Source organism: Mixophyes fleayi, chromosome 2, assembly GCF_038048845.1.
Source record: "Mixophyes fleayi isolate aMixFle1 chromosome 2, aMixFle1.hap1, whole genome shotgun sequence".
Taxonomy (NCBI): Eukaryota; Metazoa; Chordata; class Amphibia; order Anura; family Limnodynastidae; genus Mixophyes; species Mixophyes fleayi.
In genome coordinates, this window is record NC_134403.1 from 190,662,204 (window position 1) to 190,688,425 (window position 26,222).

The following is a 26,222-nucleotide window of genomic DNA, read 5'->3' on the forward strand; positions in this document are numbered from 1 at the left end:
ATTATTTTGATTAAAACTTACTTGTACTGGAGCTCCATTCACCATGTCCAGCCCAATAAAAGTGTGTCCTTCAACAGATATGGTTTTTCTGGGCTCAATAGGTCTGCTTGATATGAAGCTGCAGTCAATATGAATGGATACAACCCTCTCTTGCACGCTCAGCACAATCTTGTGCCACCCATTGTCAAACAGAGCGCTCACACCATGTCCAGTGAACGTGCAACCCACGTACTCTACGTCACGACCTCTAGCACGGAAGTCCAAGCTTCTCTCCTTGCCATTGATACCTAGAGAAATCTATAGAGGATTCACAGTAAGAGGATTTGTGAAGTCACTTCCAGGAAGAAGTTGGAGAAGTTTAGGAATAACTAATAGAATTAGCAATGAGTTGTGAATAAGAAAATGGAACTGGCAAACTCGGAGATAGACATGTTATGATCACCTTGGTCTGTAATGTGCATGAGCTTTGTTACAAAGTGACTAAGGAGAGTGCAGAGTTTTATAAAGATGGCTCATTATTACTTTCTAACACAGAGTATTATGTCCTAAATCTAGGTACAGTATTGTCTGTTTCTCAAGACAAGAGTTACATGAGACACAATTTATTACTGACTGTAGTGTACAGCATAAGTGTGGATGATCTCCAGCACAGTAAAGACTTCTACACAATAGAGTCATGGGGAGTCTTAGGGCCATGATCTGTTGCTCTGTGCTGCGCTCATAGCATGGTGTATGCAACTTTAACATTGGACATAACTGAACCCTCTGTAAAAGGCATGATCAATAATCACTGCTATATATTTACATAAACAGCATTTATGTTTCATCTTTTGTTTAAACCATACAGTGAAAAGTGAAAATGCATTTTGAATAGGGATCAATAATCTTTATTTTTATTGCAATTCCAGGTGATGTCACTATGCTGTGAAGGCAACATAGGACCACAGGTGGATGCTGATAGGTGCATGAGACCTAAGAAAATAGATAGTAGAGCCACAAACATACTTCCCCCTACATTGGTTATCTAAATGGCTACATGTACAACAAATATAGTCTTGTAGAAAGGCTGTGAGGAAGGATCATGAACAAGGTGGTAAGGTACCTGTGGATATCCCAGCTGGTCACTGATCTGAAAGAGGTACCAGTCTTCATCTGTCACCTGCTTCTTTAGTAACAGAGTTGTCACCAACGTGAACTCATGAGGTAGTCCGAGAGGGAACACCTGTCTAAGATAAGACAATACATCCCAGGTTACCTTAGTTTCTAACATGCTTTTTCTGTGTTCTCCTAATCTCCAATGAGGGATTTCTTGAATACACTGCACCACAGTCCATTCATTGAAGTATTAATGCCTTCTCCATAATAATTTAATTAAAGGATAGTTTAATGTGAGTGGCAGATTGTGTAACTCTTCTGTATACTCTTACAGTGAACACCAAGTCTAGTTTTTTTGCAGCATCTTTGATCCAGACTTTGTGTGTTCTGCTGAGATTTATGGCCTCTGCTGAATATCCATTACGAGATCAAAACTTATTCTTCTAAACAAGTTAGATATAAAATAAGAAAAATGCAGACCGTTTGCACAACGCTGTCATTTTATTGGAAAAAGATAGTCAAGGCTGGTGGTTTAATTACAGCCCAGAGAATAGCTAATTACACTTTCAATCTCATTACGGTGCCAAAAGAGGATTTGGCACTAACTAGACCTCCTGCCTGCAGGAAATTATCTAATTTATTGCAGCCACTCCTGGCCATGAAAGGGTTGAACTGGTGTGACAATGCATCCTGATTATAATAATAATAAATGAACATGACCTAAGGCCATTGTGGATTCACAAGAGTAAGTACAAGCAAGAAATTAAATGCAATTTTATGACTCTTGCCTATAGCTGTATACTGTGGACTGATACATGGGCTCTAACAAGGCACACTTTGCCACTCTACCTCTTGTTCCACCACTTTATTTAACATCTATATAGTCTTTATTATAGCTTGCTTTTAGAGCCTCAATGTTTGCTTTACAAAACAGTACTATGTCTTGGACTATGTTCTATATGTGATTTTTTTTTTACATTTCTGGGCTGCTGACTACATTATATTAAATAACACAGATGCTACAGAGTAGTAGTAACAATATCTTCAAAGTTATATAATTCTTTATCATTATCAGCAAGGGTAGGTAGGAAGGTTTCTTATGACAACGCAGGTTGCTCAGTGTGATTGTGATATCATCTGTCGTTCGCATGATAATGTTCCAAAAAAGCAATATGTAATATCCTCCAATGGAAAATACTGTTTTTATGAATATGGGCTCCTCAAAACCATTATTCATCCACCCAAGACCATCTGGGAAAAATGCCAAGACAAGAAAAAAAAAGAAAAGCTTGCAGTTCTCTATTGCGTAATGAGCTGGAGAGGTGCCCAGGATGATTCTGTGCCTGAGGCTCACTTTCCAGGATTAGGAAGGGTTTTACGAGACTCTCAGATAGCTGCCTTCAGGGTGTACACCTTAACAATATCAATCATAACAGTCGCCTTGTCAGCATTTGATTTGGGATGTGATTAAAACCATCTAAAACATTTGAGGTGGATAAACTTTACTTCATTGACAACTACTACGGTATTAAATCCACACAAATATAAATATCTGGATAACATGCAATTAATCTAGACATTTTATAGTAACATATTATAATCGTTATAATAATGTTGTACTCACACTGTATGCTCCACAAGCCGGGCCCCTCCAAGTCGCATAATTAGAGGTCCTTTGGGATTCCGAATTTTCTTTACAGAGCTCATTTTTTGGAGAGAAAATCTCTTGATCAAATTGAACCCTGAATGAGAAGTTATAAAGATGTATAAGAATTATAAATTAAGATTTATAAGAAATAATAGGTTAGCATATGTAGTACTTAAAGTACATTAATTTTCTTCAATTTGCAACCTAGTAGTCCTTCCAATTGTAATTTTTGTGTGTGTTTATATGCTGCATTTACCTCTTGAAGATGCACAATCAGCATACATCTAGGAACATTACTAACACACGTGAATGTCTCTGCAAGTTATACATGTCAAGTGACAACATTACTCCTATTTATCAATGTTTCAAAAAAAATATCCTAGTGCATACAATTTGAAACAAAATGCAAAACAAACTGCATGGAGGCTTCCAAGAAAACAGCAATTATTTACTTGCTGTTGAGAATATATCCTTATTTGACAAAGTTTCCATGTGGAGGAATGAGTTAGAAATATTGAAAAAGCAACATTAAGCACAATAAAAATTCAGTGATTAACAGAATTAAGTCATTTCATGATTTCTGTGTATTTAAGATTCCCATACAACATAATCTTAAATACACAGAAAAGCTGAGTGTAAAAATTCCTAAATTTCTGATTTTTTTTCTTTTGTGAAATATCATAGGTTGACATGTGGATTTCTAGCTGGGTTGAAACCACTTTCTCAATGACCTTCCCTAGAAATGGAAAGTTTGAAACTGGTCTATAGTCACAGGGCCTGATTATCCAATAGGCGGACTAGACTGAAGACAATGAGTCAACCTTGGGTAGGCGCTTGAGGATATGCAAGTAGGAGAGACTAGGACAGCGATGGGTGTAGGTTCAACAGCCCTCACACTCAGTAACGCTCATTCACGTTTCCGTTCCACTATACAGTTCTGATTCTAATTAAATCAAAATGAGTGACAAAGATTGCTGTGATCCATTTAAAAAGCCAAGTGGCGCTGAGTTGAGAAAACATGCAAAAGTAAACAGGAAGGAAGCAGAATTTTAAATGAAAGACAAGTTCATTTTCACCTTTAGCTGTTGTTGATGGCGAGGGAGCGCTGAGTTTGATGCATATGCATAAAAAAGATCTTTAAAAATCTGTGCGTGAGAATAGCATATGTACACCAATATGCCAGAGACATCTTAACATGCATCCAGCTCTGCATCGGTTGAAAATGCACCAGAATTACATCAGGTGTACTTACAGCCAACCAGGTCATAAGAATGCTACAAAAGACAGCCTCAATGGCAGCTCTAATGAGAATTTTTTTTAACATGCCGAACGATTGCAAGGTGGGAGTCTGTGATGGCTTAATAGGATATGCAAAACAAAGTGGTGATTGAACGGAGGTGTAAAAATACATGGGTCAAAAGTGGAAAAGTAAATGTAGTTGACATATAGGGCCTTGTGTAGAGCTGTATGTAAGACATTTTTATCTAACGTACACATTTGGGTACTGCGATTGAGCACCAAAGATACATATGCATATGTTTTTATGATGCCTTAAACTTAGAAAGGAGCAACAAGGGAGCAAAGGGGTGGGCAAGCTTAGGTTCATGTAATGGCGGCTAAAGTAGAGGTGAACACATCTGCAAGATACAGATGTCAGTAGGAGTATCTGGTGTGTGCTTGACCCCTGGTGCAAAAGTCCCTGCTGCTGCTAATGCTATATGTGTTTATTATAATTCTATATTTTGCATAGCCAAAAGTGTAGATATATATTCGTATGACAAGAACAATGCCATCAAAACTGTATGCAATATATGCAGTTGAAATGTTATGACTTTTTTAAACTTGGCTGCAATGTAATTTATTTACATTGCCAAATAATATATTAATAAATATTAAGTTATAAAGCCAAAAGAAAAAGAGTGTAGCAGTGAAAACGGTATCCAGTATATAAAATAACAGGAACTGTACTGTACAAATAGTCAATATTTAAAACCAGGGACCTTTCCATGGATAAAAAATTCCAGTGACAAATCCTTAAAACTCCTGGAAATTAGGGAACATTAATAGCTACATTGATATTGTTGCCAGATTCAAGAGTGGGCCGATAGAGAGATTCCAGTTACCCAGAAACCCCCCTTGTTCTAATCACCGACTTCTAGGAACCTTCTAGTCAGTATACTCATTAAATGAACTATAACACATTGTCTACAGGCTAGGAAACATTTTCATGAGTATCTGATATGTTTTGATGAACATTGGCGTCAACAAATTGGCCACTGTCACTGATTTTACTTAGTGTTTGGCATGGTATATTTAGTTTACAGTTTTGGATGTAGTGCTTTAGCGCTCTTCTAAAACATATAAATGTAGAATATAAATGACTTATGTTCCTCTGCACTTTCCTGTGAAGTACTGGTAAGTAACTATAACCCTAATTTTAATATTTTGTATTTACATTGGGTGTGAGGGAAGATTAATATTAGTTTTGTAGAGTAGTATTAATTTGGTAAAATGATCAGATTTTTAATTTGTACTCTCTATTTAAGTATTCCCAATTTCATAATATAGGCTGAATCTTTTACACTGATTCTAGGTACAGAGGGGCATTTTAGTGCTTATTTGTGTTAGTATTATTAGACTTTGGGGTCTAGTACTTGTGTCTTTTGGAGTATATTTGTTTTTTTTATTGTGTATATTGGTGTTTTCACAGCAGTATTAGTTCTGAGGAGTTTTGTGTCCCATTGGTCTATCAAAGGGGATGGTTACTCCCAGCATGCGTGCAAGATGTGGCATGCAGACCAGTTTTATTTGGCCCACCGGACCTCCACTAAAGCAGCTGAATATGGCTGCTGCGCACACCTCAGGAGTCAGAACTCAGCTGACTTTGGTTGCGGAACTGAAGACTTGTGTGCTGACTTCAGAGGTGAGTAGCAGCTGCTTACATATGTTGGCATTTGAACTGAAGGGCACAACTATGTGGTATAATATGATTTGGAGGCACTACTGTGTGGCATAATATGAACTGGGGCAGAGGCGGAATGGCCACAGGCCTTACCAGGAATTTTACCGGTACGCCGGGGACCTAATGAGGCTGACTGTAGGCTGCTTGATGTTTTTTTTTTCCATTACATCTTTTTTTGCCTTGGTTTATTTATTTTTTTACCATTGGGTGCTGGCCGACAATCAGTGCTAGCCTAACATGGGGTGGATTGTGTCAGTATAGTGTGTGTGGGCAAGGGGGATTATGTCAGTATAGTGTGTGTGAGCAGGAGGGACTTATGTCACTGTAATGGGAGTGAAGGTAGGGGACTTATGTCACTGTAATGGGGGTGAGGGCAGAGGGCTTATGTCACTGTAATGGGGATGAGGGCAGGGGGCTTATGGCAATGAAATGGGGTTGAGGGCAGGGGGCTTAAGGTAATGAAATTGGGGTGAGGACAGGGGGCTTATGGCAATGAAATTGAGGTGAGGACAGGGGGCTTATGGCAATGAAATGGGGTTGAGGGCAGGGGGCTTAAGGCAATGAAATGGTGTTGAGGGCAGGGGGCTTATGGCAATGCTATGGGGGTGAGGACAGGGAGGCATATGGCAAAGAAATTGGGTTGAGGGCAGGGGCTTAAGGCAAAGAAATGGTGGTGAGGACAGGGAGGCATATGGCAATAAAATGGGGGTGAGGGCTGGGGGGCTTATGGCAATGAAATGGGGTTGAGTGCAGGGGGCTTAAGGCAATGAAATTGGATTGAGGGCAGGGGGCTTATGGCAATGAAATGGGGGTGAGGACAGGGAGGCATATGGCAATGAAATGGGGTTGAGGGCAGGGGGCTTGAGGCAATGAAATGGGGGTGAGGGCAGGGGGCTTATGGCAATGAAATGGGGGTGAGGACAGGGAGGCTTTTGGCAATGAAATGGGGGTGAGGGCAGGGGGCATATGTCAATGAAATGGGGGTAAGAACAGGGAGGCATATGGCAATGAAATGGGGGTAAGGGCAGGGAAGCATATGGCAATGAAATGGAGGTGAGGGAAGGGGGACTTATGAGAATGAAATGAGGGTGAGGGCAGGGGGCTTAGGGCAATGAAATGTGGGTGTGAGGTAGGTGGTGACTAATGGGTGATGGTGGGGCAATTTAGTTTAATAGTGGGGCCTATTAATTTAAGGTGAGGAGGCAGGACTTTTAATTTAATGCTTGGTATGGGCTATTAATTGAATGTGGGGCTGAGTTTGGGGAGGGGGGCTATTCATTAAATGTGAATATGAATAATTTAATGGCAGGGATAGTTATGGGAAATGGTTATATTTATTAAACTTAAAAGCTATTTATTGCTGGGCCTTTTTTGGAGTTAGGGAAATAGGTTAATTTATTAAATGGGAATACTATTAATTTAATGTTGGGGTGGGTTGGAGGGAAATATCTCTATTTATCAAATGTGAATACTATTATTTTAATGGGGCTGGAGGGAGGCTTAATTATTAAACTTGTGTGCTAATGATTTAACACCGGGGCTCGGAGTTTTCTTAATTTCATGCACCCATTTTTTTTCCAAATAGGACTCTAAGGGGCATATTCAATTACGTTTCCGATCCGCGCCGGAGCAGGCCACAAAGTTAGTCCACGGTACCGCAATAACGTGGATTAACTATACCGTATTACCGGCAATAATCCGAAGGTAACGCGCGTTAACGCGGACCGGAAACTTAATTGAATATGCCCCTAAACTTTCCAGGATCCAGACAAGCAGCAACTGAGCTAAAGACACCAGCAGGTAGGGAAAGCGACAAGAACAGGACACACATACTCAGGTGCATACAGTAGGCGCACAGACACAGTGAGCGCACACACATACAGGTACAGACATAGTGAGTACACACGCATACTGGTCCCTACCCACCATTTATTTGGCCACACCCACATGAGGTCACTTTCAGAATTTTTCCAGGGCCACTATAAGTTCCCAATCCGTTCTTGAACTGGGGGCACAACTAAATGACATAATATGAATTGGGGGCATTATTGTGTGGCATAATATAATCTGGGGGCACAACTATGTGGCATAATATGATTTGGAGGCACTACTGTGTGGCATAATATGAACTTGGGGCACCATAATGTGGCATAATTGATTTGGAGGCACTTCTGTGTGGCATAATATGAACTGGGGGCAATACTATGTTGCATAATATGAACTGGAGATACAACTATATGACATAATATGAATTGGGGGCATTATTGTGTGGCATAATATGAACTGGGGGTACAACTATGTGGCATAATATGTTTTGGAGGTATTACTATGTGGCATAATATGAACTGAGGGGTACTACTCTGTGGCATAATATGAATTGGGGGCATAACTGTTACAACTCTGTCTGTTGTTTGTACCTAGCAGCAGTGCCTCATACCACCAGAGGTGCTGCTGTTCTGTTCCTGAACTCTTCTACATGCCTGAAAGAGTTAATCTCCTTGCATTATGCCTGATTCGAACTGCACCTGTCACACTGCTTTAAGTACCTGCCTCTAGCTGTGCTCTGTGCAGTTCATCCGTCTGTTCCTGTTCCTGGTTCTGTTCCTGTTCCTGTTCCTGTTCCTGTTCCGTATTTACCTTCTGGATTGAACTTCTGTGTATGACCCCTGCCTGTACCTTGCCTGCTTGCCTGATACCCCGAATCGTTTGCCTGTACCTTGGACCACGCTGTTTTGCCTGTTGCCCTAATCTTTTGGCCTGACTTCTGGACCTCGCTTATTCGCTTGATCTCTGCCTGGCTATTTGGATTTGTTTGTCTAATCTCTGTTTGATCCCTGGACTCTGTCTGATTTCCTGGACAGCCTTGTGCCTTCTGGACTGGGGTAAAACTTATAATACCTGTTCCTGCCATTTATACTATACAGTCTCCTTAGGAACCTGTTCTTATTAGTGGATCTGAGTTATCTTTGTTTGTGTATTTACCTGAATCAAGACACTTTGCTTTACACTTCCGTTGCTTTCCGTGAATGCACTGGGATTCATAACAACTATATGACATAAAATGAATTGGAGGTATTACTATGTGCCATAATATGAACTGGGGGCACAGCTGTATGGCATAATGTGAATTGGAGCACAACTATATGGCATAATTTAAACTGGAAGCACTTCTTTGTGGCATAATATGAATTGTTAGCACTACTGTGGGGTATATATTGGGGCAGCACGGTGGCTAAATGGTTAGCACTTCTGCCTCACAGCACTGGGGTCTTGGGTTCAATTCCAGACCATGGCCTTATTTGTGAGGAGTTTGTATGTTCTCCCCGTGTTTGCGTGGGTTTTCTCTGGGTGTTCCGGTTTCCTCCCACACTCCAAAAAAACATACTGGTAGGTTAATTTGCTTGTAACAAAACTGACCCTCGTCTCTGTGTGTGTGTGTGTGTGTGTGTGTGTGTGTCTCTGTCCATCTCTGTCCATCCGTGTGTGTGTCTGTCTGTATGTTAGGGAATTTAGACTGTAAGCCCCAATGTGGCAGGGACTGATGTGAGTGAGTTCTCTGTACAGCGCTGCATAATTAGTGGAGCTATATAAATAAATGATAATAATAATAATAATTATAATATGAACTGGGGTCACTACTGTTGCATAATATGAACTGAGGGCAATACTGTGGCATAAAACATGCTGGGGCACTACTGTGTGGCATAATATGAATTGGGGGCACTACTGTGGCATAATATGAACTGATGGCAATACTGTGGCATAAAACATACTGGGGCACTTTTATGTGGATTAATATGAACTGAGGGCACTACTGTTTGGCAGAATATGAACAGGGGGAACTACTGTGTCATAATATGACCATCTATTTGTTGGTCCCATTACTATTAATATTATCATGTCAATAGCATGATAAAATAAGAAATAATTAAAATGTATATATGTATATACAAGCGGCACCATCTGGGCTTGACTGGATTTTAGGCGCACACTGATAGAGAAAGGTTATTGACCCCTGGTCTAGTAATTTACTGTGTATAGTTGGTTTAGATTCATAGCAGAGCTGCGGTAGAAGGCAGAAGGCAGTGATGCTAAATTTTTAAAACTGGTCTGCGAGATATTTGCCACATTCTACATTTGCCCGCAAACCTTTTGCATGCTTTACCAGCGGAATTGGGCTTTGTATTCCCAGTCCTACCCAAACTACACAGCAGAATGAATTGACCATCATCCTAACTCTATTTATAGACTATAAATTCAGTGTGAAATTACAAATACAGTGTGAAGTAGCATTCTGCGAAAAGACCAAGCAAAAGCGAAACATGAAGACTACATGGTCGACACGTCAAATCTCTGCAAAGCAGAATGTTCTGCTGCACAACTCTAATTGGGTGAAATTCTGCTGCATCTCTTTTAGTAAGGCTCTGCTTAGGTGTCTGGAACAATATACTGTAATATGCTATAGTAATGTACTGTGTTGTAGTCAGAGGTCAAAGTGGAAATTTTGAAGTGCTGGTATGAAATTTTAAAGCAATGGCTGGGGGGTTAGATGTTTTTCTAACACTCTAATGTATAATATAAAACATATTAATTAATACAAGGCTAGTTGCAATTTTCCTCATATATATATATATATATATATATATATATATATATATATATACTATATTTCCCTTCAATCTTCCATAATATCTCCCTTATGTTTCTTCACCTCTAATATATCTCTTCCATGAGCTCTTCTCCTTTCCATTACCCATTTACTTTGTCTGTCCAACCCCCCCCCCCCTCCCATAAATGGTGTCCCTCTCCACCTGCTCACTTCTGTGCATCGACCCCTACTTCTCTCGCCTCCTCTCTCTCTCACCAACTTTTTCTCTCTCTCACCACCTTCCCTTACCCATCGCTCCTATTTTTCCTCACAACAGACAAGATGGAGATTGTCACTGTCCCGCTAAACCTTTTTTAGAGCTTTTTAAAAGACTACTTGGAATGTGGACATTTAACACCTACTAATCTGAATAGAAAAAGAAACCTTAAGGCACTAATGATTAAATAACAGTCAAAATTCAGATGGTAACAAATTAAGAGCTATTAGCTACAATGAGGGATTCATTACAAATCCGGCCATAAAAAAGACCATAGTACAAAATTCATAGTATAGCAGCACTTGGTTCTATATTCAGGGCTCAGTAGCTAAATATAACTGTTAAATACCGTAACATTTCCATCAACCTCATACATTCCCTCCTTCTTGGGCCCTGTCGTTTGCGGATCCTCCCTCCCCCTTCCCCGCCCTCTCTAGCTGTGCGTTGAGCTTATTGAGTTACTGTGCTTACTGTTTACTGTACTGTGCTGTCTCCCATTGTATTGTAATTTGTTTGTCCCTGTACGGCGCTATGGAGACCATGTGGCGCCTTATAAATAAAAATTAATAATAATAATAATAATACATGAGTTAGCAGATATTACTATGGAAATAGGTGTTTATATTAAAAAAAAGTATTACATTCATCTAGAATCAGGATACTCTACAGATACATTTAAATCAACTGATCACAAAATGCCACTATCTGAAATAAAATATAATGTGCTTGGCCAAATTCCTCACAATTTAATACCAGACTGTCATTGTACTAAAATCAAATCAAAGCATAAAAATGTATACTCTGTAGAATAATAAAGTAGAAGACAGTAATAAATATTATTATTATTATTATTATTATTATTATTATTATTATTATTGTTGTTGTTGTTATTAATATTATTACTATTATTATTATTATACCTAAACATATACATTTTGCTTGTTTTTTGTGGGGACATGCGTTTATTTTTTAGTAACTTGTAAATATCCACAATATAGAAATGTTCAGGTTCAAAAAGGAACTTTGTAATATGCCCAATGGGATGGGTAATCCAATAAAGTACACTTTTTTCTATATATAAAACACTATTTCGATCTCTTAAAACCTTAGCTGAAATGAAATATTAAAAGCATGTATAAAAGATGTCTAATTCTTAAGGGAATATTTTTATTTGTGTTTTATTCATACACTTCCTGCTCTTCTAATTCTCAAAGCTGTATTTAACTTTTAGCATACTACACAAACTGCTTTTTGTGTAGCAGTAGATGTTTGTCTACTTTGTTACAAATATGGATATTTGTTTCTCTTTCTTTATATTCTTCGCTTGCTTCACATCACTCAGTACATCAGTAGTAACAAGGTTTTTTTATACATAGGAAAAACTGCCTGAGATTGTCAGAATCGTAATTGTTTGAAATAAGATTAAAGTAGCACAAATTCACAGTTTCTCCCAATCCAACCCCACTCACACGGAGGCACACCCTCCCAACAATGCTTTCCCACCTGCATACTATCCAATCAAGTAGCTTGACATGTTAATATTTCACTTGTTGACTATTGGCTGACAGAGGAACCCATATCTAAAATTCCAATGGTACCTTACATTGATGGATGTTAAGCAGGCGCGCACGCAGGATTTTTAAGGGGGGGGGGTTTCTCCCCCACCCGAAAAAGAAAAATAGCGAGAGAGCAGCAGCTCCATTTCGGCAGCACTGTACTATAAAGCAGCCGCGGCGATGTCAAAGAAGCGTCCGCGGCGGTGCTGTATACAATACAGCACCGCCGCGGACGCTTCTTTTACAGCGCCATGGCTGCTGTATAGTACAGTGCCGCTATGTAGGGGCACTTCTTTAGCGGAGGGAAAGGGTTTCTGGGGACACAGAAACCCCCCCTGCGTGCGCCCCTGTTAAGAGTCGTGGAATACCACTGGGGCCAATTATGAAGAGGATGAGTACAGTTTAGTTCATGGTTTAAGATGTTTTCACTGTGATTGACTTCCCTGATTCACATCTAAAGGGTCTATTTATTAAGGGAAAGAGCCCTATCTCCAGCAAAAACAGCCCAACTCAGTTGCACTGTGCACGTGTGAATCTGAACGTGCACACAGATGTACTAACACTGGCCCAGCGAAGAGGTAAGACTATTCTTACTGTTCCAATCAGTTTTGCCAAGCAACTGAGTATCACCCAGTATCACCCAGTATCACCCAGTATCACCCAGTATCACTCAGTATCACCCAGTATCACCCAGTATCACTCAGTATCACTCAGTATCACCCAGTATCACGCAGTATCACTCAGTTGCTCCGGATATTTTATGAGTAAATTGCAGAAGTAATAGATAACAGAAGAAATAACAGAAAAGAGATTGAGGAGATGTGGGGGAATGAACCAGAGCAAGCTGAACCTGTGCTCATGAGAGAGGGGGTATCCCTTGCTTAACGCCATCTTCAGATAATTTACCATGTTTTATGGTCACCTGAGTAATTACTCATTAGTTTGAATCTGCACATGCGAAGTATATACAAGTCGGCCAAGCATGGAAGTGACGTCTTTCTGTGGTGTGGCTAAAGACATCACTGGGGGGGACAGTACTTCACTGGGCCAGCCGTTTTTTGGAAATGCTGTCCAGGTGGAATAATAAATAACTCAGATGAATTGGTACAAAAAGCTGCATATTGGTTTGAAAATGTATAAAATAGCCCCTTAGTGTCTTTTTAAACAGATGCTGCAAATTTTCATTTTGCTTTCCCATGTATAAATTGCTTAAAATATAGGTGGAAACTTGTACTCCTATCTGACATTGCCTCTGTCTTGGCATAAACAATTTGTACCTAGTGGCATAAACCTACAGAGATAATGATCTCCAACAACACTAAAAAATACAGTTGTTAGCAGGCAGCAAATAATGTTTCTGCTGGTTAGCAGAGAACACTCGCTGTTGCAGCAATACATGTATCACAGCATGTCACCTTACAGAGACCTACAAATAAGCTGCTGAGGTTTCTAAATAACGTGTACAAGAAATAAAAGCTGAAATGAAGAATAAGAAACAAAAAGGGTACAACTCTAACATAACACTTTAGATTTTAGAAACAAGTATAATTCAGAAATATAGTAAAGGTGAAGACAGGAAATCAGTAGAGTGTAATAAACTTTACTGCTTTGATGTGTACCACACAGCCCAAGACTAAGGTAACATTGAACATGCTCTTGTTAAATATATATAATCACAAACACACAGAATGCATGACATTGGAGCACAAAAGTTGTAGTAAAAACAAAAAATGAATATAGCAAAATAACATAATAAACAAATAACAGCAAAACATATTCAAGCTGCATCACCATTACCTGCCAGGATCTAGCCCTAGAGGTAACCATCCTTTACCGATAGGGGCCAAGGACTACAGGTAACTAACTATACATTAAAAAAACACCACTTTCTACCATACCACGTATACAAACAATGCCAAAATAGAAAATCCTAAGAAAAATATGTTAGGTTTCATTTTAAGTATACACTGAGTTACAGGTCTTGGAATACCAAAGTCAAATAAATTTTCCCCTACATTTGTAGCTTTGCAGATATTGCAGAAATAGTACAAGGTGGCAACAGTATCATGTCACTTTAAAGTCTAACCTATTTCCACTGTAGGACCATTAACGTCACTAATTTAACTTTTACTTTTTTTTCCTCCCCCTAAAATGCTGCATTGTTGACCTTCATTTATCTCTTAAATGAATCATAAGTGTGAGGGGACCTCGTATTTGAAGGTTTTTTTATTACATTGAATGACGTGCACCAAAAAATTAGTTTATTTTTATTTGTAGTTTTTCTGCCAAATATGCAAAATGCTTCCAACTTAAAGTATAGGCTGAAACTTCTGACTGGTTGAATAATTCAAGTCCTTTTACATGGGGGAAAAGGCTGTGTGACCTACTACTAAAAAGAGGAACCCCTCCCTTAATGCACTTTCTCCACCCCCACCAGTTCAATTAAGTAATTCCATCCGGTAAAACTGAGTCTCGTTTTTTGAACTTAAGAGCAAAATTTGGCACACTTGTGAGCCCAAATAGCCCAATTTTGGCTGTTGAACAGTGCAGATATTTGCACCCCACCACAGACACCTCGATCATGGTCTGCAAATCCATTCACTTATGACCTTAATGTGCGTACAACAGAAGCCAATTTTTGTCTTCTAGAAATGTTTTCTCTCAATACTCTTTGTTCTTTAACTAACAGTGACAGCATTCCACTTACTTTATACGTAATACATACCGGTTATATTGCTGTTCTCTTCCATTCCTGTGCTTTGTCCTTCGCCCTGTAAAGTTGGGCACAGCTCACCTGTAAAAAACTTGGTTTAGACATCTCATTCTGTGTTTTAACTAGAATATAAATGGCTTTTTAGGGTAACCGCAACTAAAGAAGATGACACAAACACAGAAATGTTTGAAACTCAATTTGTAACATTCATAGTACTAAGAAATAGGGGTAAATTAAAGATGACGCTACATCAGGATCACATGTCTGGGGGCTGCTATGGTTATCATTTTGAAATTGGGACTCTCTCTGTACTATGTTCTATGCATGTAATAAGCTGTATGTATGAACTCTGTATCATGTAGAGTAGAGGTTTATAACATACTTGCCAACTCTCACAAAATGTCCGGGAGACTCCCGGATTCCTGGTAGAACTCCCGGGGGAGTATGGCAGCCTCCCGCATCTGCCCATTTCCTAGTGAAGTGGGCAGAATTAGATCGAAAATGCCGCGATTTTCAGGGAATTGCGGCATTTGTCCCCACCCCCCACTGTAAAATTATGCATTTGCATCATTACGTCACGAGGGTGGGGCCAAAATGACGTGATTTGCATAGCCCCACCCCGGACCACCCACCTCCCCAGGCAGCTCCCGGATGCTGACTTGAGAAAGTCGGCAAGTATACCTTGTACTATTCCTTTATCAGTCTGACAGCAGTTTATGTGCTGTTTAGAAATACTACTTCTATTTACTAGAAAATAATCAGTGTCCTACTTGCCCATTTATTTGTTCACCATGGCTTTGCCTTTGTCACATGCAGCATGGCCCTCACATCGGTGGACATGTTACTGCGACCCACAAGAACATCACATTAATCTTATAAACTACTTGCTGTAAACATTCCAATGATCTGATTGGCCACAGGCTGTTCTATTCACATTCACATCAAAACTGGGGGCACATGGACAAGCAGAAAATGAATAGGGTGCTTTGACCCTATTTCCTGCACTAAACACCTAAATATATATGAAACCATAATCTACAAATAAATGCATGGAATATATTTTTATTTTGTTTTGATCTTCAACTAAGGAGTACTAATAGATAAAGAAAGACACTGCAGGGGTTATTGATGAACCACAAAACACGTGGAGGACAAAAGCAATTTCTTCTATGCAATCCAAAGCTTTATAATTTGCAAAAGTATTAAATGTATGTAACACCCCCTTTCTCACCTACCCCAAGCAAGTGGGTGTTTTTTAAAAAAAATGTGTGTGCCTGGCAGCGTAGAATATACTCTCATCTTGAGTATCTATTAGCGAAGTGCCTCCACCTTGGTCAAATTTAGTAGGCTCTTCGTCGGGTAATGTCCTTTGTTAGTGATACCAGAGGGACACCAAGGAACCCCAGGCCCCCTAATTCAATACCGCATGCACACCATAAATGCAATGGCAATACTACATAGTGGGTTTTGAAAACCACGCTGACACATTTATTGTTTAGGGCAGACCTTCAAAACTGGGTTTTGTGTCAAGCTTGACTTTTACTTCCAAATTAAAAGCTATATTAAGAATATATACTATAATCTATTCCTAAGAGTTAATCCAACCAGCAGACTAGCATAAAATAAGTTTCACTATAAACACGTCACAATTTAAACATCAGTGCAGTATACTTATAATCTTTCTCTCCTCCCTAAGAAGTATTTACCTTATATATTAGTTTAATACTTCAATTACTACAGCATCAATACACAGATTTTGTCTAATCTAAACTTCTCCAATGTACAGTTCAACATCAGATATATGCGTAAACATTTCAACATCAGATATATGCGTAAACATTTCAACATTAGGTTATGCAAAATTAAACAATGCAGGTCCGTCCACTTAATTAAGGAGTCCTGCCAGCTTCCTGTTAGTTCAGCTGTAAATCCAGCAGTAAAGTTGAGTTTGTACAATGTGACATCACTCATATTAGCCGTTGTTTGCAGCGGAGTAATCTCAAGCATGTTAGCAATACTCTTCTCGCTATATTCAGCAATATCTAGTCGAAATACTTTCGTCTTAACTGTGGTTCCTTATTTGTTATCTCTGAAGTGCAATTTTCCTTACATAAACTCTTTCTGGCTCTTTCCAATACTATAATGCTACTAGCATAGAAAAATCACTGACTGACAGTTGATACATCCCTTAGGTATAGCTCAGCACAGGTACCAGATAGCAATATAGGGTAAACTGGGACCTCTTTAATTAACACTGTCTCTTCCCCTAATTCTACCTATTCCCACTTCTCACCCTCGTCACAAACAAAGTCCAGGAACAGGCTCACTCACTATCTTTGTGTCTCCCCGCCTTTTCCCACATTAACTACTATAGTAATATATATTAAACTGAGTCCCATACAATAAATAGGAACTACAGGTTACTTATCACTTCCAGGCTCTGTCACCAGCTTCAGGTTGCTCTTCTCCTCAAAAATATTATGGTTCTGTTCTCCGCTAGCACACTGGATCCATGAACTAGCGTTAAACTGTCATCACCCCCTCTCTGAACTTCAGCCACGCTGTCTTCCGCAGGGGATGTTGCTTCCACCTCTGCCAAACGTTGTAGCCAATTTTATGCCCTGACTCCCTCAGCTGGAATAGTTTAGCATAATCTATATCCCTGTCAACGCTGTCTCTAATTGCCACAGCCCTGTCCTGGCTCTTTCCACAGTTATTTCTGCCCCTCCTCCTCTTCTCTCTCCTTTGGAAGTTTTTTTTTTCTCCCCCAGTGCTTACTGGGACTTGTAGTTTTTTTTTCTTTCTCCCTTGAATCCATCGCGCATGCGCAGACTCTTCTGGAGACTAGGGCCCTCTTACCTCCTGTTTCATTACCTAAAACTTTTGCTCCAACTACTCTGCCCACATCCTCTTTGGGCTTTCTGCCCTTTGACTCCACTCCTGCTTATCTTTGCACCTCTTGCATTGGTTCCTAACCTGTTAGCTGCACCCACAAGTTTCTCAGCTTGTGCCGCATATAGCCTGCACCCCCATCCCCTTCCAATCTTTCTGTAGCTGGATACTATTAGCTGCGCTGAGAGCTTTAAGAGTTATAGTGTTAATCATTTATTGTACCTTGTACTGTCTTAATGTTTGCAATCTGTACGGCGTTGTGAACATATTGTGGCACTCTATAAATAAAGGCTAATAATAATAATATTAATTGTTCAATAACCAGGGCTGTTGAAAGTAATGTCAGGGCCTGGTGCTGCTATTTCTCGGCCTGCTTCTCCTCGCCTACAGTGCCTGTAGCCTAGGGGCTGTACCTGTGTGGATCCCTCTGCTGAGCGCGAAGCCTAGGAACATTGTAACCATTTGACCAATAGGAAGTTATCGGTCCACTCAGTCACTTTACCCAGCTTTTAATGTGGCTCAAATGGGGCAATGGATGGGCAGAAGGGGCCGGAGCTTCATCTGCCCCCTCCATAATCTACCACCAGCGGGCCTCCATTTGAACCCTCACTGATAAGCAGAAAATAACTGGGAGTGGGGGTGGTCCTCACTAATGGGAAACCAAAATTCAATCTACTGAATATTATACACCAATGCCTGGAGAATTTCTAAGGTGTCAGGATAGTGGCATCAAGACAGCAGTATGTCATTGGAAGTGTGCAGCAATTATTCAAACAGGGGCCACCATCACTCGCTATGAAAATTCTTCTGCCACTGATGATTGCAGAACCTAAATTTAGGTATTCTTTAACTCATACTTACCAACTTATGACAAGTACGATCCGGGAGCTGCAGAAAAAAGGAAGTGTGCAGGGGGCAGGGCGCCTAAAACGCCCCGCCCCATGACGTAATGGTGCCAAAAGCGTCATTTTACAGCGTGGGTGGGGCCAAACGCCGCGATTCCGGGTGAATCGCAGCGATTTGGACCAAATTCTGCCTAATGCGGGAGATTGTCATACTCTCCCGGGAGTCCGTGAGACTCACCCAAAATGCGGAAGTCTCCCAGACATTCCGGGAGAGTTGGCAAGTATGCTTTAACTTGGTAATGTCATGGTTCCCAGTGGGGGACCTGTTAAATAATTTGCAGAGGAACGAGACGAAGGTCACAAACATGGCTGTAGGCATCCCTTTTAAACATTTTTATGGGCCACAACATCCATAGACAATCTTCTAGACCTGAGGCTTCATGAAAGTATTAGCAACAGTTGAAAACTAATTCATGTGCATATGGGTAGTTCATATTTACTTACTTGTTTTACTTTACTTACTTCACTATCGTTTTTAACATATTTAAAAAATACTGGATAATTTTCAGCCCAGTCTGATAGAAGCGGCATGTTAAAAACCATGCAGAACATATATATCTAAGTCAGCAATTTATGAACATAATTTGCATCTCATTACAGGCTAATCTTGGAAGATATGAATGTCTACAAATCAAGTATAGAATGTGTATTACATTCTTTCTATACTAACTGCCGATCTTAATTGCTCTGTTATGTTACAACCTCCCATAAATTGTACATTCTGTAATTGGGATACTTAGTGAATGGTTCTTATTGCAGTGCTGCATGGTGCATATACTATTCAGTACAGACCAACACAAATCGTGGATTTTTTAAGCACTCACTGAGCAAGAGGTTTAAAAGGGACAATGCTATGTTATTTCGGGATTCTGAACTGCAGGGTATAAATATTTTAAAACCATGTATCACTTATTTGTATTAACATTCCATTTGTCTTTCATCATTCACGTTTAGGAGGAATTATATATTGCACAAACAGTATACTTCAAAGAAAATGAACTGGAGATACAGGTTCTTTAATATAACCAAACCCCAGGCAGAAGTGAAATTAGCTACCAGTGTGCGTCTAGACTCATGTACATCGCTGAGTCTTGCTTAGTATAACCTAGAACAAGGAGAGGGGAAAGAAGGGAACATGCTAGAGAAGGGTGTTACCTGTTTGAGGTAGGATTCTTCCATTGCTGCACAAAAAGCAACTGATCAGGTAAATTGCAGATGTCCACAAAAGCCACATGTTGCCAGTCGGTCACTGTGGTTGACCTTACCTATTTTGTAATGGTGACAGAATTTAACAAAATTTACTTTTCTAGGACCACGGAACATATCAAGGTAAAATTTAATTGTGAAAACCAAAAAAATTAAACAACACAAATTAAATTTGTGACTAGATCATGTCATATATATAGTAGCGCTTATCAGGTTTAGTGACCAGTAGAAACAACTAGCGCAAGTGCAAATTCAGGTTGCTTAGAATAAGGTCTTTGATCTCCATATTTGTATACCATTACATAGTGCCTCCTAACTGTCCCTCCTTTGTACTTATATCCACCTGTCCCTTTTCTTCCAAACTGTCCCTATTATTGGTTTAATGTATAGATCAGTATGGTTAGTCTCATTTACTGTCTTTAAAATGTGCTTGTTTGGCATCAAAATCTATAACATCAGCCATCCTGCAATTATTATGTATTGCTTTGTAGTGATTGTAGCTGTGTATAGTAAGCTGTGTTTTATGATTATTCGTATCTCAAAGGCCATGTGTCTGGGAGATCTAGGTAAAAACCTTATGGGTCACCTTGGATTTCTGTGACCTGTATAAAAGCACTTGGCCTACAGCATTTACAGGAACTCAGAATTCTCTGTGACTTCTAATATCATCTACAGCATAGAATACATTTTCTTATATATAATCATAGAAACATGCTGCCACGTGACTTCTGGAGAGTTGTGATTGTGACAAAGTGGTGATGATAGACCAGGTCTCTACTGGTACAGTACCCTTGTCAGTGGTCTTTCTGCTGCAAGTGTCTGTATAAGATACCTCACACTTATCAACCTTAGCAAACTGCCCTCTGTGAGGAGATTCCAGAGAGGAGGTCACATGCCCAGTGTAGGGGGGAGGGGATGGCGCAGTGAATTGTGTCCATTTGATGGTAAATCCCGTCATTGAGGCCCCCATCCCATCCACTCACTAGGAAGCAGGTAGGATGTAGGAGGATGTCCCAAACATTCCAGGAGAAAGTATGAGATCTTTTCTAGTATGATTTGTACAACGTTCATAACTAAAGCATATTAATGTAGTTTTAAGGGCTCATTTACACATATACTCTGGAAAAATTGGTAAAAACATAATAAAAACGTTTGCTTTGGACGCATTTTAGTTATACGTTTTTTTAATGCATTTTCCATGAGATGTTCATGTTTTACACTTTTTACCAATACAATGTATTGTGCTGGTAGAGTATCTTATTGAAAGAGAAATAGGTTTTGCCATGTTCCACCACTTTATGTGGCGCGGATCAGGTATACACTGATATAGTGTAATATGCACAAGAATAACCTCATAGAAGTGAGGCAGAGACTAATATCATTGTGGCACTTTATCATTTTTTCAAATAGACCCCAGGCTGTACAAAGGAATGTACAGGAACCATACTGTAACTGAAATCCAATTGTAATTTCTATTTGCAGACACTTACACAGGTTAGCACTAAATGAGTTATAAGATACATTACTATACATGAGGTTACTATTACATTACTATAAATATATTAATGCAGTATTGTACATTAGCCAGTAAAATGTCAGTGGAGATGTTATCGGGCAGTATTCTGTGTCACAAGGTGATGAGCCTGTACCGACAGGACTCCTACTCCAGGATCATCAGGGATATACAGGTAAATACATGCTAGGATTCCCACCTGCACACTATACCCGGGGCCCTGGGCGTATGAGCAAGGTACTGTAGCAAAGAGAACTGCAACTGCAATGTTACTGTTCAAGGCTTGTTGAGTGAAGACAAAACATAGGTAGATAAATGTCACTGCACGAGGGGTTAATTAATGCGCAAGACAATGCAGTAGTGCAACAATTGTTAAACAGTGTGTTTGTAGTATAGAGGAAATATGAGGATACATTGTCTTAGGATTAGTGTCCGTTCCTTGTTTACCTTCCCTACGTTACCTTGTAATTTAGCTGAGATGTCCATTGGCCATTTCTTAATATGATTACTAGAGATGCGGAAGCTATTCTGGCCTGGTCCAACCCCCTCGAAATTTTGGTCAATTCAATCTTGAATATATCAAAATGATTTTTTGTTTCCACCACCATGGTGTGCATTTTATAACTGCTAACCTACAGTCTGAAGTTCAAGATAGCATGGACAAATTTAAACAGTACAATACAGTGTACTCATTTAGGTATGAACATCCTATTTAGAGAGATGAAACACTTTAAAATAAATGTGAGCATCTTTGATTACTACTTATTACAATATTACAGGGAGTTAAAAACAATATTTACACTTTTACTGCCCCATAATATTATATTATCATTTATATTTGTAACAAGTGCTGTGAAGCCAGATTATTTATTACAGTTTATGCACAAGCTTATTTTATTACCTGGGAATCCCAGCAAATTGTATAGGCAGAACAGTGAAAGAAAAGGGCCAGGGATATACAATGTGCTCTGAGAGTTGGGAATATCACATATCCTGCATACATTTCCCCTCCTTTTGCTTACAGTGATCCAGGAGTTTTAAGGTCTCCCATAAAATCATTGCGTTGGCAGCTCTGATGTAATTATTTTAGCAGAGACTGTTTCCACAGGAGGATCTCCAGAAAGAGGCATATGAAAAGGCTAATTTGGAGGGCTGTGCTATATGAATTAATATTTGCTAATTGAAAAGAAACTTTCAAGATCAAACTATTTCATTAACCCAGCATTATACAATTGTTCAAATACTCTCCTGTGACACTCGTGTAAAATGGAAAATGATTAAACCATTATACAGATGTTGTACTGCACAGTGCATTCTGCAAGCAATATATATATATATGAGATAGATGCGCGGTTTGATAGGAATACTTAAAACATTAAATAACATCTTTGCACACAAAGCTGCCTGTGAATGGTACAGTTTTACTTGGGGCAACAGGTATAACAACATTTAAATCAATATATATTTAGGGTGAGATACAGCCTATAAGTAGCTGTGACACGGGATACCTGAAAAATAGTTACAATTGCAAAGGTTCCGAATTTAGTATCATGCTCAGTTAATCCTAAACTAATACCACAGACAGACAGACAGAGAGAGTGAGTACAACACTATCAACAAGGGGTGTCCCCAGTACTCTCCTTTGTGTCTGTTGTCTTGTGGTTGTAACATTCACGTTCAAGACAGGAGATGCTGCCAAGCGTAAGTGCGGACACTGCCCTCTCTGTCTGCCAGATCACAGGCCACACACATCACTCAGACTCACCGTTCTGTGGGACTGACCTTCCTCAGACACAGGAGTTTGCATCCATGTTGCAAAAAAAAAAGCTTGAAACTCAGCGATATTTTTCCCCTCTGTACTGAAACTTCACTCAGACTCAGTCTTTCCTTCCCCTCCTGTCTCCTCCTCCTTTCTCAAACTTATTTTCCTCCCCTCTATTCCAAACTCTCAACCCCCTCCTCATCTCACTATCTCTCAATCTGTCCATCTGGTTCTTTCATGTATCTTGGGTTACTCACTTTTCTTTACCAGTGTTTTTACATCTCCAAGGACAATATAGATATCTTTTACCCTAGAGCTACAGACAGGAGGATAAAATTAGTTATTTTCCTATCCTGATGGCATATTGGGCTAGATTTACTAAACCGCAGGTTTGGAAAAGTGGAGATGTTGCCTATAGCAACCAATCAGATTCTAGTTTTCATTTATTTAGTGCATTCTACAAAATGACAGCTAGAATCTGATTGGTTGCTATAGGCAACATCTCCACTTTTTCAAACCCGCAAATTTAGTAAATATACCCCCTTGTGTTTAATTTGGTCAGGTGGAGTAGAATGAAAGCTCTTTTGCACACAGACCAGTACTGCACATTTTAAAGTCTCATTGATCCTTTTCGATAAAGATAATGAAAGTATACGCTTTCTAGTTTTGTGTTTCCGATAAATCCTTTATCACAGATGTGCTAAAGCATAATGGCAAATTTTACCACCAATATATCATGCGAAGCAAAATGGCCCTTGTTTGAAGTTTGTAAAATGAAAGCTTGAAGTGTGAAGTAATGGATTTATGTGAAATAACCAGCTATAATTTATATCGGTGCTAAATCGTGGAATTTCTCATTCTGCATGCAGGGCAGCACAACCTGAAGTGTTCAGATGGAATGTAATGTATAAATCACAGATTGCCCACAGCTAAGAAAAAGAATACATGGAAAATATTTTAGGGATATGTCCTAAAGTGTCACAAATGACTATTACTGCAATCAGTGCAGTGTTTTAAACACTATCCATGGAAAATAGGGTTGGTTGTGCTTGGGTAGGCTGTTAAGATAACATGCCTGTTAAAAATGTTTAAATACTATCCAGAGACACTTTGCTGCTGTGCCTCTTGATCTAAGCTCATAATGCATTGTATTTTTTGTTTGATGCACCTTGGAGCACTACAATCCCCATCATGGCATGTTTAATGAATTTGTTTCTTATGAATTGTAAGCCTTGACTGTTGTCTGCTGAGTATCAGCAATAGCAGGTTTGAAATGACAGGCAATGTCCTATACTACTTAGCTAGACCAGGGTGCCCTGAGGAGTTTGATTGGCTGCTTGTGAAATTGCATATTCCAGCAGCCTCAAGTATCAGTTTATACCGGGATCAAAGAGAAGGAATTTGCCGCTGCTATATAAATGTTGATGATGATGATGATGAAAAACACCTCCAAAGAGCCACATTCACACTGTCTTCTGGTGGGGCCAGCATCATGTGCAGACGTTGCTGGGCAAGAGCCTGCTGTGCTGAAGAAAGCATTGGGCAAGCCACAGCACACTATATCATTTTATAAAGCATTATCCAGAACCTTAAAGAAAGTCTGAGTTCAAAGATACTCCAGATCCCAGTGAATATTGCTGGAGTTTGGATCAAGTGTCAAGGGAGCCTGGGTTCTGAGTGGTAGACTGTGGATAATAGTCAGCTCTGAGAAGAGAAGGATTAAGCTGCTGGAGGACTTTAAGATGTATCACAGCATAACTTTAAACCACAGGGTTGCGAATAAAGCCGATCCCTACACAGAATATTGCAGATTATCAATAGACCCCTTGCTCCAGCAAAAGGCTGATATTTGTAATGCTGTGATAAATAACTTATTGCAGCAATTTGCCGAAAAATATATAGCTGTGGTTATCGCTGGCGATAGTAGTGTTATCATTGGTGGTAAACCTTTCATGTATTGCATGAAATAAAAAAAAAACCCTAACATTGGCAAAAACTCCAGTTTTCCCGGGCAACAGGGCTATTCACCCATTGAGAAATCAGCCCCTAAGTGTAGGCCTGCGGTACTGTTGTTAGAAGCATGTGTCCTAAGTCTTGCCCAGTGCGCAAATGTACAAAGATGGTTGCACTATTATTGGTTGCATATGTCTATATATTGTTTAGTTAGAGAAGGATTAACATTGCTAGAAAGTGAATGTGAGATCAGAAATACTGTTAGTAAATAATTATAGCATAAGTCAGAGGTCGGAGAGAGGCATGCGCTCCCTGGGCAAGACCCCCATTATGTGTTGGGCTGTAGTATTGGTCATGACCTCAGGTTACCTACACAGCGCTTCATTCGCTATCACAGCATTGATCCTAAGTCTGCTCCCGTAGGCAGGGCTCCTGTGGTTGAACTCCGCACCCTAACGAAAGAAGATGGATGAAAAAAGTGATTAAATTTACTTTTATCTAGGTAAGTGCATTAACAGTATTTTTATATGTTATAATATGAGAAATGGTTTTGGGGCTTAATTCATCATTGCATTTAACAGACCAGCAGTGCAGTTATATAGCAATTTCCCTTTACCATTATAAGCTTGTTACTGTAAAGATGTGGTATTGCTGGAGTACCACATACCACTTACTTGTGCTTGTTCAGAGCCAAAATTTATCATCTGCTCCCTTCATCTCAGACATTTTGGAGGTGTTTGTATAGCAAAAACTGTAGAATGAATAAGGGTTTATCAGAGGATTCTGAGTGGTCCTTAAGGCTTTTGCTCCTAATGTTGCCTTGAGGGATATAAAATTTGCTTACTTCGATACACCTACATACACCTACATAAGGAGTTTTTTTTCCCACAGCCCAAAATAGGAATGGGGGTCTATTTATCAAAAGCGGCAACAGAAGAGATTTTCTATCGCCCCATCTCACAGCGATAGAAAATCTATCACTGTAATTTATCATTAAAAGTTTGCCAGTGTAGCTGAGCGACGCTCAGTTACCTGGCTACACTCGCTGGCTGCATTAAGTAGAGACTTACCTCTTAAGTCCCTTTTGCACATGCCACATGCATGACCAGAGCTGGATTAGGAGGGCCCCCTGCACTTAGTACACTAAAGGAT

The 26,222-nt window shown here is 39.6% G+C and overlaps 1 protein-coding gene across 6 annotated transcripts in view; it reads right to left on the reverse strand.

Annotated features, from left to right (window-relative positions):
- Positions 1 to 23,254, reverse strand: part of COL16A1 (collagen type XVI alpha 1 chain) — a 133,090-nt gene extending 109,836 nt beyond the window's left edge. For all 6 annotated transcript variants that reach the window (XM_075195178.1, XM_075195180.1, XM_075195177.1 and 3 more), the window contains exons 1-6: positions 23,121 to 23,254; positions 19,792 to 19,901; positions 14,852 to 14,920; positions 2,720 to 2,837; positions 1,103 to 1,226; positions 22 to 297 (exon numbers count right to left, since the gene is read on the reverse strand). In XM_075195178.1, the coding sequence (XP_075051279.1) occupies positions 22 to 297; positions 1,103 to 1,226; positions 2,720 to 2,837; positions 14,852 to 14,920; positions 19,792 to 19,870 (666 nt within the window). In that variant the 5' untranslated portion in view covers positions 19,871 to 19,901; positions 23,121 to 23,254. The remainder of the gene's footprint in view (positions 1 to 21; positions 298 to 1,102; positions 1,227 to 2,719; positions 2,838 to 14,851; positions 14,921 to 19,791; positions 19,902 to 23,120) is intronic.
- Positions 23,255 to 26,222: the final 2,968 nt, after the last annotated feature.